At 42.4% G+C, this 12349-nt stretch overlaps 1 protein-coding gene across 1 annotated transcript; it reads left to right on the forward strand.

Annotated features, from left to right (window-relative positions):
* Nucleotides 1-5366: 5366 nt before the first annotated feature.
* Nucleotides 5367-5848, forward strand: LOC101906131 (immediate early response 3-interacting protein 1). Its single transcript, XM_010810273.4, has one exon. It carries the CDS (start codon nt 5454-5456, stop codon nt 5700-5702), a length of 249 nt encoding a protein of 82 aa, XP_010808575.1. The 5' UTR covers nt 5367-5453; the 3' UTR covers nt 5703-5848.
* The last annotated feature ends 6501 nt before the right edge of the window (nt 5849-12349 follow it).

Genomic DNA, 12349 nt, shown 5'->3' on the forward strand with positions numbered 1-12349 from the left:
TCTCAAGAGGCAGATCAGGTGGTCTGGTATTCCCATCTCTTGAAGAATTTTCCACAGTTTCTTGTGATCCACACAGTCAAAGGCTTTGGCATAGTCAATAAAGCAGAAGTAGATGTTTTTCTGGAACTCTCTTGCTTTTTCCATGATCCAGCGGATGTTGGCAATTTGATCTCTGGTTCCTCTGCCTTTTCTAAAACCAGATTGAACATCTGGAAGTTCATGGTTCACATATTGCTGAAGCCTGGCTTGGAGAATTTTGAGCATTACTTTACTAGCGTGTGAGATGCGTGCAATTGTGTGGTGGTTTGAGCATTCTTCGGCATTGCCTTTCTTTGGGATTGGAATGAAAACTGACCTTTTCCAGTCCTGTGGCCACTGCTCAGTTTTCCAAATTTGGTGGCATATTGAGTGCAGCACTTTCATAGCATCATCTTTCAGGATTTGAAATAGCTCCACTGGAATTCCGTCACCTCCACTAGCTTTGTTTGTAGTGATGCTTTTAAGGCCCACTTGACTTCACACTCCAGGATGTCTGGCTCTAAGTGAGTGATCACACCATCGTGATTATCTGGGTCATGAAGATCTTTCTTGTACAGTTCTTCTGTGTATTCTTGCCACCCCTTCTTAATATCTTCTGCTTCTGTTAGGTCCATACCATTTCTGTCCTTTACTGAGCCCATCTTTGCGTGAAATATTCCCTTGGTATCTCTAATTTTCTTGAAGAGATCTCTAGTCTTTCCTGTACACCGAATCTAGATACCATGTCATACCTTGGAGATACAAAATTGGATAAAACATGGACCCCAGTCAAGGAGTATGTTATTTCTACATTCTGTGAATGGCTGGTTTTATCATATTTCCTGGCTCTTCACAGATGCTGTCTTTTTTCCTTTCTCCTTATTCTTCTCTTTCTGACCCAGCCCCCTCCTCCCAACACACACACATGCATAGACACACACACAACACACACTCTCAGTCTCCCGGGAATACAGGAGTTTTCATAAATGCTCAACCACTTCAGACTGTACTTTGTAAAATTTCTATTCCTTTTCTCATGCCTGGCAAAATCCATCTCAGTCCTCAAGATTCACCTGGAATTTCATTTCTTCCTTCCAGCCTACTTCCACTGCCCCTAATTGAAGACAGTTCTGTTCCTCTTGTATAGCTACAGTGTCCTGTGCATACATCTCCCTTCATACTTACATGTTATGAAATTATCTATTTTCTCCTTATCTGTCTTAACTGGACTATAATGCCTGGCACGTAAGGACCACATCTGTAAACACCTGAACCTAGCATAAATGCCAAGTACTGAATAAGCCCTCAGCAAGCTTTGTTTGGGGCTTACTAGGTGGCGCTAGTGATACAGAACCCACCTGCCAATGTAGGAGACATAAGAGACAGGATCCCTGGGTCGGGAAGAGCCTCTGGAGGAGGGCATGGCAATCCATTCCATATTCTTGCCTGGAGAATCCCATGGACAGAGGAGCCTGGTGGGCTAGGGTGGCAAAGAGTCAGACACTGAAGTGACTTAGCATGCATGTGTCAACTACTAAAGCCCACTCACCCTAGAGCCTGTGCTCTGTAACAGGAGAAGCCTCCACAATAAGAAGCCTGCACACCACAACTAGCGAGCAGCCCCCATTTGCTGTGACTAGGAAAGCCCAAAGGCAACAATGAAGACCCAGCACAGCCAAAGAGAAATTTTAAAAGAAATTTTTAAAGGCAAAGTAGATTATTGGTGTTATACTAAAAAGAAAAGCACAAAATAACACAGATAATTTTTACAACCATAGGAAAGACAAAGGAATATCATGAACTGGTCTTTTTAATTAATGGGCTTTTTATCATCTTAGGTAAAGTTGTTTCAAATTTTGTACTGATAAAGGCATAGCTGCCAGGACATTATAGCAAATTGTACAAAGATAAACCTGTATAACTATAAAGTTCTAAAATATAACATAAAACTATAAAGTCCTTCTATTTTATAAAGTAGGAGGCAACAGATCATTGTGTTAATAGGGTGGTTATTAAGGATAACCTGTGTTTTGTTGGGGGACTTTCCTGTAGCTCAAGTGGTAAAGAATCTGCCTGCAATGCAGAAGACCCAGGTTTGATCCCTGGGTCAGGAAGATCCTCTGAAGAAGGGACTGGCAATCCACTCCAGTGTTCTTGCCTGGAGAACCCCATGGACTGAGGAGCCTGGTGAGCTACACGCCTTGGGGTCCCAAAGAGTCAGACAAGACTGTGTTTCATTGGTTGGGGGATGATCATAAGGATTTGATGTCAGTTCAGTTTAGTTCAGTCGCTCAGTCATGTCCAACTCTTTGCGACCCCATGAACCGCAACACGCCAGGCTTCCCTGTCCATCACCAACTCCCGGAGTCTACCTAAAGCCATCCATGTCCATTGAGTTGGTGATGCCATCCAACCTTCTCATCCTCTGTTGTCCCCTTCTCCTCCTGCCCTCAATCCTTCCCAGCATCAGGGTCTTTTAAAATGAGTCAGCTCTTTGCATCAGGTGGCCAAAGTATTGGAGTTTCAGCTTAACATCAGTCCTTCCAATGAACACCCAGGACTCATCTCCTTTGGGATGGACTGGTTGGATCTCCTTGAAGTCCAAGGGACTATCAAGAGTCTTCTCCAACACCACAGTTCAAAAGCATCAATTCTTCAGTGCTCAGCTTTCTTTATAGTCAAATTCTCACATCCATACATGACCACTGGAAAAACCATAGCCTTGACTAGATGGACTTTTGTTCACAAAGTAATGTCTCTGCTTTTCAACATGCTGTCTAGGTTGGTCATAACTTTCCTTCCAAGGAGTAAGTGTCTTTTAATTTCATGGCTGCAGTCACCATCTGCAGTGATTTTGGAGCCCAAAAAAGTAAAGTCAGCCACTGTCTCCACTGTTTCCCCATCTATTTCCCATGAAGTGATGGGACCAGATGCCATGATCTTCGTTTTCTGAATGTTGAGCTTTAAGCCAACTTTTTCACTCTCCTCTTTCACTTTCATCAAAAGGTTCTTTAGTTCTTCTTCACTTTCTGCCATAAGGGTGGCGTCATCTGCATATCTGAGGTTACTGATATTTCTCCTGGCAATCTTGATTCCAGCTTGTGCTTCCTCCAGCCCAGCATTTCTCATGATGTACTCTGCATATAAGTTAAATAAGCAGGGTGACAATGTACAGCCTTGATGTACTCCTTTTCCTATTTGGAACCAGTCTGTTGTTCCATGTCCAGTTCTAACTGTTGCTTCCTGACCTGATATAGGTTTCCCAAGAGGCAGATCTGAATTTGGCAATAAGGAGTTCATGATCTGAGCCACAGTCAGCTCCTGGTCTTGTTTTTGTTGACTCTATAGCGCTTCTCCATCTTTGGCTGCAAAGAATATAATCAATCTGATTTCGGTGTTGACCATCTGGTGATGTCCATGTGTAGAGTCTTTTCTTGTGTTGTTGGAAGACCAGTGCATTTTCTTTGCCAAACTCTATTAGCCTTTGCCCTGCTTCATTCCGTATCCCAAGGCCAAATTTGCCTGTTACTCCAGGTGTTTCTTGACTTCCTACTTTTGCATTCCAGTCTCCTATAATGAAAAGGGCATCTTTTTTGGGTATTAGTTCTAAAAGATCTTGTAGGTCTTCATAGAACCATTCAACTTCAGTTTCTTCAGCGTTACTGGTTGGGGCATAGACTTGGATTACTGTGATATTGAATGATTTGCCTTGGAAACGAACAGAGATCATTCTGTTGTTTTTGATACTGCATCCAAGTACTGCATTTCAGACTCTTTTGTTGACCATGATGGCTACTCCATTTCTTCTGAGGAATTCCTGCCCGTAGTAGTAGATGTAATGGTCATCTGAGTTAAATTCACCCGTTCCAGTCCATTTCAGTTCGCTGATTCCTAGAATGCCGACATTCACTCTTGCCATCTCTTGTTTGACCACTTCCAATTTGCCTTGATTCATGGACCTGACATTCCAGGTTCCTACACAATATTGCTCTTTACAGCATCGGACCTTGCTTCTATCACCAGTCACATCCACAGCTGGGTATTTTTTTTTTGCTCTGGCTCCATCCCTTCATTCTTTCTGGAGTTATTTCTCCACTGATCTCCAGTAGCATATTGGGCACCTACTGAACTGGGGAGTTCCTCTTTTAGTATCCTATCATTTTGCCTTTTCATACAGTTCATGGGGTTCTCAAGGCAAGAATACTGAAGTGGTTTGCCATTCCTTTCTCCAGTGGACAACATTCTGTCAGATCTCTCCACCATGACCCGCCTGTCTTGGATTGCCCCATGGGCATGGCTTAGTTTCATTGAGTTAGACAAGGCTGTGGTCCTAGTGTGATTAGATTGACTAGTTTTCTGTGAGTATGGTTTCAGTGTGTCTGCCCTCTGATGCCCTCTTGCAACACCTATCGTCTTACTTGGGTTTCTCTTGGGGTATCTCTTCATGGCTGCTCCAGCAAAGCACAGCCGCTGCTCCTTACCTTGGACGAGGTGTATCTCCTCACCGCCGCCATTCCTGACCTTCAACGTGGGATAACGCCTCTAGGCCCTCCTGCGCCCGCGCAGCCACTGCTCCTTGAACGTGGGGTTGGTTCTCCCGGCCGCTGCCCCTGACCCTGGACTTGGGTAGCTCCTCTGGACTGCGCTTAGTGTGCCGGTCGCAGCCGCCAGTGCTTATTGCCAAATTCAGACTCAAATTGAAGAAAGTAGGGAAAACCACTAGACCATTCAGGTATGACCTAAATCAAATCCCTTATGATTATACAGTGGAAGTGAGAAATAGATTTAAGGGCCTAGATCTGATAGAGTGCCTGATGAACTATGGACTGAGATTCGTGACATTGTACAGGAGACAGGGATCAAGACCATCCCCATGGAAAAGAAATGCAAAAAAGCAAAATGGCTGTCTGGGGAGGCCTTACAAATAACTGTGAAAAGAAGAGAATTGAAAAGCAAAGGAGAAAAGGAAAGATATAAGCATCTGAATGCAGAGTTCCAAAGAATAGCAAGAAGAGATAAGAAAGCCTTCCTCAGCGATCAATGAAAAAAAATAGAGGAAAACAACAGAATGGGAAAGACTAGAGATCTCTTCAAGAAAATTAGAGATACCAAGGGAACATTTCACACAAAGATGGGCTCGATAAAGGACAGAAATGGTAGGGACCTAACAGAAGCAGAAGATATTAAGAAGAGGTGGCAAGAATACCCAGAAGACCTGTACAAAAAAGATCTTCACGACCCAGATAATCACGATGGTGTGATCACTTATCTACAGCCAGACATCCTGGAATGTGAAGTCAAGTGGGCCTTAAAAGCATCACTACAGAGGGCGCGTTTTGGGCCTCGCTAGCTGCCGTAGGAAGCGCCGGACGTGGCGGCGCCACGTCCCCTGCCGCCGAGGGAGAGGAGTCAGTTGGGCCTTGGGGTGGGTGGCCATGGCTTTTACGTTGTATTCGCTGCTGCAGGCGGCCCTTCTCTGCGTCAATGCCATCGCCGTGCTTCACGAGGAGCGTTTCCTCAAGAACATTGGCTGGGGAACAGACCAGGGAATTGGAGGATTCGGAGAAGAGCCAGGAATTAAATCTCAGCTAATGAACCTTATTCGATCTGTAAGAACCGTGATGAGAGTGCCATTGATAATAGTAAACTCAATTGCAATTGTATTACTTTTACTGTTTGGGTGAAGATCAGTGGGGGAAACGGAGACTCCGAAGAAGAGCTGCCAGCAGAAGTTATTACTTCAGTCTTTATTGAAGTATACGTATCTTAGCTGGCTCTCCTTGGACTTGACAAAAATGTAAACCTGACAATAAAACCAGAGTCCCTATTTACCTGATTTTTAAAAAATGTTGTACTTAGAGTTTTATTGTAAAAAGATCGTATCATCAGAGGCCATAACTGTCGAGGATTGGAATACATTGGATTGCTGACTGCTGATAAAAGTTCATGCTATGGAAAAGATTGTTAAAAGGGTGCAGGACTGTCACTTCTGTGTTTTTAGAGATTTCTCTCTTTGACTTCTCAGGGATGAATTTTTTTTCAAAGTTCTTGTAACTTAGTTATGATGTGAGAACAATTATCCTCCTAGATAAAATTTAAAGGATTTTTAAAATATAAAATGTTAGATAATTTGGATTGTTTTATTTTGAACTCGTTGGTTAAGTATTCTGTCTGTATACTGTCTCAGCTATGAAAAATTCAAATCTATAGTAACTATTGAGGACCAATACTCTGATTTTGGGGAGAGTTCTAATTTTCTTAGGTTGGATAGTCACATGTTGATTGTGTTTTTAAGTTTCACTTTAAGTTTTATTCATGCATTTGTTATTTTATTAATTGGCCTGAATGATGAGACCAGATCAGTATCTACATATTTCCAAAGGTTAAAGAAAAATCTGTATAGAAAAGTCTATGCCCTTTTTAACAATGATGACTTATTTTTAAAAATCAGCATAAATAGTAGCCTGCAAGAGCAATCCTAAACAATCACCATTAAACCACACTATGTAAGAAGACTTTATTGTTAAGCATTTACCTCCCTAAATTATCAGGTTTCTTGGAGTAGCACATTAAGGGGTGTGATTGGTGATTCTTCATTCTGTCAGACACTAGAGCATTCAAGGTGGATAAATTGTCTTTTGTTTTGTTTTTAAGTCTTAGACCATCCCATATTTGTTTATCCCATAATACCGTTTTATGCAGAAAGATTAAGATAATGTAAATGGTTTTTCTGGAAATTAGTTAATAATGCTTTAAAAGGGGTGGAACGGCATCTGTGTTTAAAAGAGAACATTTGTAAATAAAATTCAATTTCCAAGTCAAAAAAAAAAAAAAAAGCATCACTACAAACAAAGCTAGTGGAGGTGATGGAATTCCAGTGGAGCTATTTCAAATCCTGAAAGATGATGCTATGAAAGTGCTGCACTCAATATGCCAGCAAATTTGGAAAACTCAGCAGTGGCCACAGGACTGGAAAAGGTAAGTTTTCATTCCAATCCCAAAGAAAGGCAATGCCAAAGAATGCTCAAACTACCACACAATTGCACTCATCTCACACGCTAATAAAGTAATGCTCAAAATTCCCCAAGCCAGTCTTCAGCAATACGTGAACCGTGCACTTCCTGATGTTCAAGCTGGTTTTAGAAAAGGCAGAGGAACCAGAGATCAAATTGCCAACATCTGCTGGATCATGGAAAAAGCAAGGGAGTTCCAGAAAAACATCTACTTCTGCTTTATTGACTATGCTAAAGCCTTTGACTGTGTGGATCACAAGAAACTGTGGAAAATTCTTCAAGAGATGGGAATACCAGACCACCTGACCTGCTTCTTGAGAAATCTGTGTGTAGGTCAGGAAGCAACAGTTAGAACTGGACGTGGAACAACAGACTGGTTCCAAATAGGAAAAGGAGTACATCAAGGCTGTACATTGTCACCCTGCTTATTTAACTTATATGCAGAGTACATCATGAGAAACGCTGGACTGGAAGAAACACAAGCTGGAATCAAGATTGCCGAGAGAAATATCAATAACCTCAGATATGCAGATGACACCACCCTTATGGTAGTAAGTGAAGAGGAACTAAACAGCCTCTTGATGAAAGTGAAAGAGGAGAGTGAAAAAGTTGGCTTAAAGCTCAACATTCAGAAAACTAAGATCATGGCATCCGGTCCCATCACTTCATGGGAAATAGATGGGGAAACAGTGGCAAACTTTATTTTGGGGGGCTCCAAAATCACTGCAGATGGTGATTGCAGCAATGAAATTAAAAGACGCTTACTCCTTGGAAGGAAAGTTATGACCAACCTAGATGGCATATTCAAAAGCAGAGACATTACTTTTTCAACAAAGGTCCGTCTAGTCAAGGCTATGGTTTTTCCTGTGGTCATGTATGGATGTGAGAGTTGGACTGTGAAGAAGGCTGAGTGCCGAAGAATTGATGCTTTTGAAGTGTGGTGTTGGAGAAGACTCTTGAGAGTCCCTTGGACTGCAAGGAGATCCAACCAGTCCATTCTGAAGGAAATCAGCCCTGGGATTTCTTTGGACGGACTCATGCTAAAGCTGAAACTCCAATACTTTTGGCCACCTCATGTGAAGAGTTGACTCATTGGAAAAGACTCTGATGCTGGGAGGGATTGGGGGCAGGAGGAGAAGGGGACGACAGAGGATGAGATGGCTGGATGGCATCACTGACTCAATGGACATGAGTCTGAGTGAACTCCGGGAGTTGGTGATGGACAGGGAGGCCTGGCGTGCTGGGATTCATGGGGTCGCAAAGAGTCAGACACGACTGAGCGACTGAACTGAACTGAACTGAAGAGGCAGGTCAGGTGGTCTGGTATTCCCATCTCTTGAAGAATTTTCCACAGTTTCTTGTGATCCACACAGTCAAAGGCTTTGGCATAGTCAATAAAGCAGAAGTAGATGTTTTTCTGGAACTCCCTTGCTTTTTCCATGATCCAGCAGATGTTGGCAATTTGATCTCTGGTTCCTCTGCCTTTTCTAAAACCAGCTTGAACATCAGGAAGTGCACGGTTCACGTATTGCTGAAGACTGGCTTGGGGAATTTTGAGCATTACTTTACTAGCGTGTGAGATGAGTGCAATTGTGTGGTAGTTTGAGCATTCTTTGGCATTGCCTTTCTTTGGGATTGGAATGAAAACTTACCTTTTCCAGTCCTGTGGCCACTGCTGAGTTTTCCAAATTTGCTGGCATATTGAGTGCAGCACTTTCATAGCATCATCTTTCAGGATTTGAAATAGCTCCACTGGAATTCCATCACCTCCACTAGCTTTGTTTGTAGTGATGCTTTTAAGGCCCACTTGCCTTCACATTCCAGGACGTCTGGCTCTAGATGAGTGATCATACCATCGTGATTATCTGGGTCGTGAAGATCTTTTTTGTACAGGTCTTCTGGGTATTCTTGCCACCTCTTCTTAGTATCTTCTGCTTCTGTTAGGTCCCTACCATTTCTGTCCTTTATCAAGCCCATCTTTGTGTGAAATGTTCCCTTGGTATCTCTAATTTTCTTGAAGAGATCTCTAGTCTTTCTCATTCTGTTGTTTTCCTCTATTTCTTTGCATTAATTGCTGTGGAAGGCTTTCTTATCTCTCCTCACTATTCTTTGGAACTCTGCATTCAGATGTTTATATCTTTCCTTTTCTCCTTTGCTTTTTGCTTCTCTTCTTTTCACAGCTATTTGTAAGACCTCCTCAGACAGCCATTTTGCTTTTTTGCATTTCTTTCCATGGGATGTTCTTGATCCCTGTCTCCTGTACAATGTCATGAACCTCAGTCCATAGTTCATCAGGCACTCTATCAGATCTAGTCCCTTAAATCTATTTCTCACTTCCACTATACAATCGTAAGGGATTTGATTTAGGCCATACTTTAATGGTCTACTGGTTTTCTCTACTTTCTCAATTTAAATCTGAATTTGGTAATAAGGAGTTCATGATCTGAGCCACAGTCAGCTCCCAGTCTTGTTTTTGCTGACTGTATAGAACTTCTCCATCTTTGGCTGCAAAATATATAATTAATCTGATTTCAGTGTTGACCATCTGGTGATGTCCATGTGTAGAGTCTTCTCTTGCATTGATATAAGCATCAGCAAAATACTCATATTGGATTTCTCTTCCTAGTTTGGCATGAGACTAGGAACAGGAAAGATTAAAGGGATAATTTGAGAAGCTAGTGCTTGAGGTAACTGCCAGCAAGTTCCCTCTTGAAAGCAGAAAGTAGGTAATCAGGAAAAAGTGAATTAACAGCTTCTCTAGAGAAACTGATATAAAGAATGGAAGCATTAACATGGACCCTAGAGCTAAGATTTCTACGAAGAAATAAGCCCGCAAATAGGAAAATTGATAAAAACCAAAGAGAGAACTAAGGAGAATAAAACGCTTTTCCTAGGTAATTTTTTTTTAAACCCCATCTTTGTACAGGCACAGCCCTTTAAATTTTATAAACTGCTAGAAGTAAAGGCTTTTCTTTCAGAAATGAAAACCTAGGTGTGTATTAGAAGAAACACTTTTCTCATAAAAAATGCATCTATGGCTAGGGTCCCTGAGGCGGCCATCGCCACTGTCCCCTCTTTGAGGAGGAAATGCTCTGCAAAGATGTGTGAAAAGATGAGGAGGAGCTGGATGGGGATGAGCCAGGAGCCAGGTAATGCCATGTCAGGGAGACCATGGAGTCTGACAGAGATAATCCCCAAGAGGCTCCAGCCCAAGGCAGGAGCCACTTTTCATCACTCTCTCTCTGTCTGTGGCTCCAATAAAGTACAGGTTCTGCAGAACAGCCTTGTGAGTTGAGGCCACCTCCTTCCTGATCTGGGCTCTTCCTGTTGTTTTCCACACTGAAGAGATGCTTCTAACCTCATCATAGGACTGTCAGGAGGAATGCCTGTAGCTCTACCTTCACTTCCTGGAAAGGTCTAGATGGTTCCTGCGATAGCTGAGGTGTCTTGGTGGGAAAATATTTGAAATTCAGTACTGTTTGGATTGCTGATTCCTGAAATAAAATAAAATACTTTCATTTTAAATGATGACACCTTGATCTCTCTAAACCTGGTGAGGAGAATTCTCTCGACTTTATCTCACACAGGGACTCCCAAGCTCATCTGTGCACATCATGTTGTTTTGACTTATACCTCCTGTCCTCACTCTGATGACAGAGTGCGGAGTGCAGACCCGTCCTCCCGCTCTGGCCATCCACTCCTTCCCCGGCATTGTTCCAAACCAGAAGATGTAGTGTAGAAGCCGGTACCAGTGGGAGAGATGTCCCCTGCCCCTGATGACTCTTTGGTTTTTATTTTAGAATGGAGATGCTGGGGAGAGACATGCACACATTAAGAAACAGACCAGATACATTACAGTTGTAGCATAAATCAGCCGCTGTGAATGGAGAGGGCGAGGGCCCACAGCAGTCAAACACCAGCTGGGACTGTGGGTGACAGAGCAGGTGCTCATTCCCTGTGTGCAAGTTGGCAGTTAGACCTCTGTGCCTGTGTTAAAAAAAAAAAAAAAAAAAAAAGCACTCACTTTTTGTCTTTAAATATTAAAATGATTCAAACTGGAAGGAAAAAAAGAATATATCTGTATGTTTAACAGTCAAGGTCAAGACCAGGAAAGGTTCCCCATCCCTCTGTCCAGCATCACCAGCATCATTACGCAGCTTAACTATCACACATAGAAAGGAATATAATTGATATCCAAATAGCCACCACCAGGAATTAACAGGGGTTAGTATTTTGCCATGTGTTCTTCGGAGCTCTTTTTTTCTTAATAATTTTATTTATTTATTTTGGCTCATTGAGCCTTCGTTGCTTCATGCAGACTTCCTGTAGTTGTGGCAGGCTTCTCATTGTGGTGGCTTCTCTTGTTGCGGAGCACAGACTCTAGTCACCCAGGCCTCAGTGGTTGCTGCACAGGCTCAGTCACGGCTCATTGGCTCTAGAGCATGGACTCAGGAGTTGTGGGGCACAGGGTTAGTTGCTCTGTGGCACGTGGAATCTTCCTGAACCCAGGGATCGAACCCATGTCTCCAGTCTCAGCAGACAGATTCTTTATCACTGTACCACCAGGGAAGTTTGAGTTGTTCTTTTTTTATGTTTCAGCTAAAGCTCCAGCTCTATACCATCTCTTTCCCACTTGGTCCCAGAATTAGCCACTATCTTGCAGCTGTTGTTTATTATTCTTATTTTATACTTTTATTACATAGGTTTCTGTCTAGATTCAGTGCAGTATTATATGGGGCTTGTGTGTGTGTACTTAAATAGGATCCCACTTTTTGGACTTCCCAGGTGACTCAGATGGTAAAGAATCCACCTGCAATGCAGGAGACCTGGGTTTGATCCCTGGGTTAGGAAGATCCCCTGAAGGAGGGCATGGCAACCCACTCCAGTATTCTTGCCTGGAGAATCCCCATGGACAGAGGAGCCTGGCGGGTCGCAGAGTCAGACACGACTGAGAGACTCGCCATAGCACAGTATACAGTTCCTAATCTCTTACAATATTTTTTACACTCAATATTGTTTTGAGGTTGATCTGTGTCTATAAGTCTAGTCCACTCATTTTAATTTCTGTGTGGTTTTGAAGAATGGAAGTAAAGCTGTCTGCAATTTGTTTATCCATTCCACAAGTGATGGATGTTAGGTTGTTTTCACATCTTAGACCACTCTTTAATAAACTTCCAGTCTAAAATTTTGTTTGAATTCACAGACTCTCAAGAAAAAAAATACAATCACATTCAAGTAAAAAACAACTTCTTTGCATATTTTTTTGTGTATGTGTGTGAAAGAGCAATATGAAAAGTTGAGGTCTTTTCATTTAAAAA

Source organism: Bos taurus, chromosome 11 (genome assembly GCF_002263795.3).
Source record: "Bos taurus isolate L1 Dominette 01449 registration number 42190680 breed Hereford chromosome 11, ARS-UCD2.0, whole genome shotgun sequence".
Taxonomy (NCBI): domain Eukaryota; kingdom Metazoa; phylum Chordata; class Mammalia; order Artiodactyla; family Bovidae; genus Bos; species Bos taurus.